Raw genomic sequence first — 5,765 nt, 5'->3', positions numbered from 1 at the left:
TGGAGGGAAATCGTTGTTGAGTTGGCTAGCGGTAACAACTGATGCTAAAGAGGATAACGTCGCCGATACGTTTACATGGCACCTAGCATCAAAACAGGGTGTTTCAGCCCCGCGTCATATATTCATAGCGCTACAGAATAGGGAACGATTGGGTAGTCAAGAACGCAGCCATATGATATTTGATCAATTAGGAGTCAGGGATGTTTCGCTGAGAATAAACGGACAACAGGAACCATCCGAGGATATACAGCTTAATTACGGCGACAACCATATCGCACGTGTGTACCATCGATTGCTGTCGTATATGGGCCGTGATCAAAACGTCGACACTGGTTTGCAAATATCACAACTTGATTTTAAAAACCTGTATCCGATTTATTACTTTTCGCTGGAACATCTTGATTTAACGAGACAGTCCGTCGTTGATATACACTTCCGAGCTCGTATAGCCCCGGGTGGTGTTAATTATAGAGCGGTTGCTGTCATTCTCAGCGATAAATCAATGCTGTTGGAAGGTGTTGGTGGACGAATGAGAATCGTTGATGCACCAGTGGAAAACATGTAATTGAAAACATAAACGCGTTTACAATAAAAATGTCGTATAGTGTTGTCGGTGTAGAGTTGACCGATGGTCAAGTCAAGAAATTACGATCAAAGTCGGCTAAACAATGCGGGACCACAATAACGCTGAAGCCGTCGCAGATGGCAGGTGGTAATCATAAGATATCGTTGACGGCGCGTCAAATAAAACATTTCAATGATGCGATGAAGAATAAAAAGGGGGTTCAAATAGATTTTTCCGCCGCAGCAATTAAAAACATGGAAAAGACCGGTGGGATATTTCCGTGTTAGCTGCGATTCCAGCGTTGATTGCCGCGGCCGCACCAGCAGTGGCTAAGGCGGCGGCGTTAGGGGCCGTTGGTACCGCGGCGGGAATGGCATTGAAGAAGGCAACCGGGAAAGGCTACAAAAAAAAACGACCCGTGGCCGGAAAGGGTCTAAGACTACCGGGGACCCCGTATTCATGGTATTCGGGAAAGGGTCTAAGACTACCGGGAACCGTTTATTAACGCAAGAGTCAATGACTCCTGAGTCTATGACTCCAATGTCTAATTTTGATTTAATAGACGCCGCAAACGCGCTAGCGATAAAAAACTTCAGAGGTGTTTTTATGAGGGATCAATTACCGGCGGTACCAAGGAATATTGAAACCGGCATAATTAACCTCGATGGGTCCTCCGGAGCGGGAACTCATTGGGTTGCATACGCGATTGATCCGCGTGCGATCGTCTATTTTGATTCATACGGGTTAGCCCCGCCGAAAGAGTTCATGCGGTATATCCGGGCGTGTTCAGCCCGGGCGTGTTCAGCCCGGGTTTTTTATTCCACGCTGCCAACACAGCGATTAAGTGACCCGCCGATATGTGGCCGCGAGGTATTGAACGTACTCGCGGCGATTTCATCATCGCGAAAACCACCTCATGTGGTTGTAAACGAATACACTAGTGGGGTCGTAGAAGCTCAACGGATTTTAGAGAATAACATTTACAATAATAATGATTGATATCTGGGGGCGACCGGTTTCGGCGCTAAAAGAATCCACGGAAACGGTCGCCACCGATGACATAAAAAAACTAATTGAGGATGAAATCACTGATATGTTGAATCTAACAAGTATTGACCCGGGCGAAATAGTTGTATTTCAAGACCGCCAGGGTAAATTGAAATCCGGTAATGTGTCACTGAATGACGTTTTAATACGACAGCGTGATACCGCCGAGGACACTATCGCGCTGTATACCAGCGACGGACGACTCAAACCGGGTGAATCCATCTTGACGATAAATGGAAAAATAAGTACACTTGGCGACAATTATATAACCATGTCAAATTCGTTAAAGGGTTTACGTGGTGAATTTAACTTTCATGGAGAACAGTTCAAGTCGATGATAACGCACGTCGGCGAAATGCGAGACATTGTTTATAGATTTTTTCGGGGATCCACGACGGCAGACGAACCAAATCTTGTAAAAATAAAAAATGCTATTTCGGATTTTATGGAGATGTCGGCCAATTTATCCCCGTTGCGAAAAAATGTTAACAGGATCGATGACAACTTTGATAAATTCTTTGGTAAAAAAAATACCAAGCCGGATGAGATTACAATAACTATAAATGATATCACTGCGTATGGACAGGAAATAAAAACAATCAAAACTGATGTTGCAACAAACAAAAGGAGTGTAGACGCGCATGAACAGGAAATAGAAATAATCGGCGCTAATGTTGCAACGATCATAAATAATGTAGACTCGCATGGACGGAAAATAGAAACAATTAAAACTGATGTTACAACGATCATAAATAATATGGACACGCATACACAGGAAATAGGAACAATCAAAACTGATATTGAAGCGAACAAAAAAAATATAGACGCGTATTGGCGGGGAATAGGATTAATCAAAACTGATGTTGCAGCGAACAAAAAGGGTATAGACGTGCATACATATGAAATAGGAACAATCAAACTTGATGTTGCAGCAAACAAAAAAAGTATGACCGAGAATACACGGGAAATAGAAACAATCAAAACTAATGTTGCAGCGAACAAGAATAATATAGACGCGCATTGGCAGGAAGTAGGAATAATCAGAACTGATGTTGAAGCGATTAAAGACGGGCTACCGAGAGTAGCAGAGCAATTCGAAAAAATAAAAACCCCTCATGAGAACATCATCAACACAGTATACACAATTCGGCATGGATCATTCGATTGGACTCCTACACAGAATACAGTAAATATTACCGCAACTATTAAGGGTATTTATCGATTGACACTGGTTTCAATGATGCAGTTTAATATATTATCGTCGAGTTCATCCGGGTTTAACAATACAATATCAACAATTATAGACAAGAACGCAACTGAACTGTTTACAATTTATGCCGTTGATAGAAATCTAGCCGGGGCAAACATTACATGGTATGTGGAATTTGTAGCGAATCTAAGTAATTAAAAACACTAGCTCTTTTAAAATAAAAATGACCACCAAGGAAATTGAATCAGAGGTATCACCGACGTCACATCAATATCGATTCGATACCGCAAAAGAATTTTCCGCGAACTTAAAAACGCTTTCCGAACAATACCGTGCAAAAATAAAAAAATACCGTCGTAAAATAACCACCATCGACGCGGTCGTGTACTCAGTGTCGGGCATAGTAGCTGGCGCCGGTGTTATTTTATCCACGGTAACTACGATAGCCCCGATCGCTGTTCCAATCGCTGTCTCCGCGATGACAACAATTACTGGAGTCGCCAACGCAATCACTAGGAATATATCATCGTGTTTTCAGAAAAAACTCGACGAGTACACAGTAAAACATCATATAGTATCCGACGCGTACTCGAAATTATCCGGGTTGATCTCGTTATCGATTGATAATTTGTTCGTATCCGATGTTGAATTCTCCACGATGGTCCAGTTGTATAGCTCCGCGATGTCAAAAATCGAGGATTTTCAACTGGAAGCCGGAACCACCTCAATGGGCTCTGGTTATTAATATTAAACACTAAAGACAACAAATAATAATAATGTCGCTGAACCCCGAAGGGTTTCAATTACTTCAGCGGATCGCGGAGAACACCACTCCGGTACAAACAAATATGATATCAATAACGTCAACGAAACCCGAATTCAGTGTGAACTTCCCGTCGCCGGTTCCAGTGAAGGAAATAGCGCTGGCAAAATTGCGAGTATATCACAGTTGGCCTAATATTCGAGCGGACGCATTTAACGGACAACAACCTAATAACTCGCTGGTTTTTGCACGGACAAATAAACCCGATGGGACCCCAGACTGGGAGGAGGTTACAATACCAACTGGGTCATACCAAATAGAACAAATCAATAAAGAATTTCAACGCAGAATAAAATCGATCACAGGAAAAGAATCAAAAATCGCTATTACGGTTCATGAACCGACGTTATCGTCGACGATTGAAATAAGCACACCGGGGTATATGGTTGATATTTATAACAGTTCAATAAGAACCATACTAGGATGGCCTAAGGAAAACCCCGCGGACTTGCACACGAATGAGAAATCGTATCATGAAATTATTACCAGTTATCGAGATAAATTATTTATTATAAAAAGCACGTTATTACCCAGTTGGTTTATATTTCAAGACGGAAATGCCATGAAGTGGGAGTTTCATCATGACAAAACCCCTGAATCGGTCGTCACATTAACAGTTAATTTAAATGATATCACTGATATTTTTAGCGAGATTAATCGTATTTACCAATCACAACTAGAACAGCTACGGGAGACAAAAGCACAAAAACACGTTGAGGTGTTAAATCAACTTATATCAGACATGGAATATATCAATGAACGATTAGTTAAAATGATATCCGATAGAAGCGATAATGATAAACAAAAATTCCTAACCGAGTATAATATCACAGAAGCCGATTTACCCGATTTCAAGTTTCCAGGATACAACGCGCCAGAACTAAGAAAGTCTCTTAATGATTTTCTCGGTCCATCAACTTATATCCTCAAACACGATAACGGAGATGGTGGTAGGCATATTGCTCCATACAACGTAAATATTGCATCGGTGATAGCGATTAATCTAGTGTGCGATGCTATCGAAGGGAGTTACCAGGTGGATACCAAGCAATCAAATCAAGCTCAACAGGGGTATATCCTTTATTCATTTTCACCAACAGCCCCTCCGGGATTTTTAATCGTTGAGAGTCCGATTAATCCGGTCTATATGCGATGCCATGATCGGTTTTTAACGAGAATTAATTTTAGACTTACCGATCAGTCAAATAACCTAATTGATCTACAAGAGGAGGAGTTAGTGATCACTCTGTTTGTAAGATCATTGTAAATAACCACTTAGCAGCAGGGGGGGGGGGGGCGATGACATCGACGCGGTCGTCGATGTGCTTACCGGACGCTGACGACGCTGGGGATCGGCGCGCAGAAGGTGTTAATTAAACCAAATGACGTCACCATCGTGTAGGATGGACCGACGTCGTTTTTTTTTTACCAGCGCTGATTACACCGGATCCGCTGAGTGCAGAAGTAATAATTAAGCAAAATAACGATTGGACAAAATGTCCGATTCGCCCCCCCTGCTGCTCGAAGTCATTAACACAAATCTTTGGAATAATGTGCCACTTCTTTTGTCCAAGCCTCAAAAAAAAAAGACTTTTACGGTCACGTACATCTGGCCAGTGAGGGTGTATGTCACAAACTATACCCATAGCTACGTAAACATCATCAGTGACTAAAAGTTGACGAATCTTTTGTTCCCCCGTAGATGTAGAGAAAAGCATCGAGATGAAAGCACAAGGCTTTTAACAGAACGAGTCTCTCGTGCTCAGGTAAAGGAACCACCCTCAAGTTTTTATGGTAGGTACAGATCGTAATGAGCCCACAAGGAATCGGTTGGTAAACGAAATTTTAGAAAGGAAGTCAATAAGACACACACCACACGACTACCAATATTCAATGGATTCTGCTCTCGTAAAAAGTGTTTGAAATCACCCACTGTCGGAGTAGTATCATTGACTTTCTTCCACTGAATCTGTTGTATCACTACTGATAAAGTCGTGGCATGGTAGCGAGGTTTCATACCCTCTTTTGTTGAAGGTAATAAATGTACTTTTGAGCAGAAGCTGTTTTATTTCAGCACCGTACCAAAATTGTTTAGTCGCTAACTGACACACCTCACGCCG

General features: G+C 41.9%; 1 protein-coding gene across 1 annotated transcript in view; it reads left to right on the top strand.

Moving 5' to 3' along the window:
- LOC149808382 (uncharacterized) overlaps positions 1-5,456 on the top strand; it is a 425,114-nt gene extending 419,658 nt beyond the window's left edge. Inside the window, exon 8 of the mRNA XM_089968015.1 lies at positions 5,348-5,456. Coding sequence (XP_089824141.1) covers positions 5,348-5,456 — 109 coding nt within the window. The remainder of the gene's footprint in view (positions 1-5,347) is intronic.
- Positions 5,457-5,765: the final 309 nt, after the last annotated feature.

Source organism: Sinohyriopsis cumingii, chromosome 1 (assembly GCF_028554795.1).
Source record: "Sinohyriopsis cumingii isolate HCF-2022 chromosome 1, ASM2855479v2, whole genome shotgun sequence".
In the NCBI taxonomy this organism is placed as follows: domain Eukaryota; kingdom Metazoa; phylum Mollusca; class Bivalvia; order Unionida; family Unionidae; genus Sinohyriopsis; species Sinohyriopsis cumingii.
This window is presented reverse-complemented; position numbering and strand designations above follow the sequence as displayed.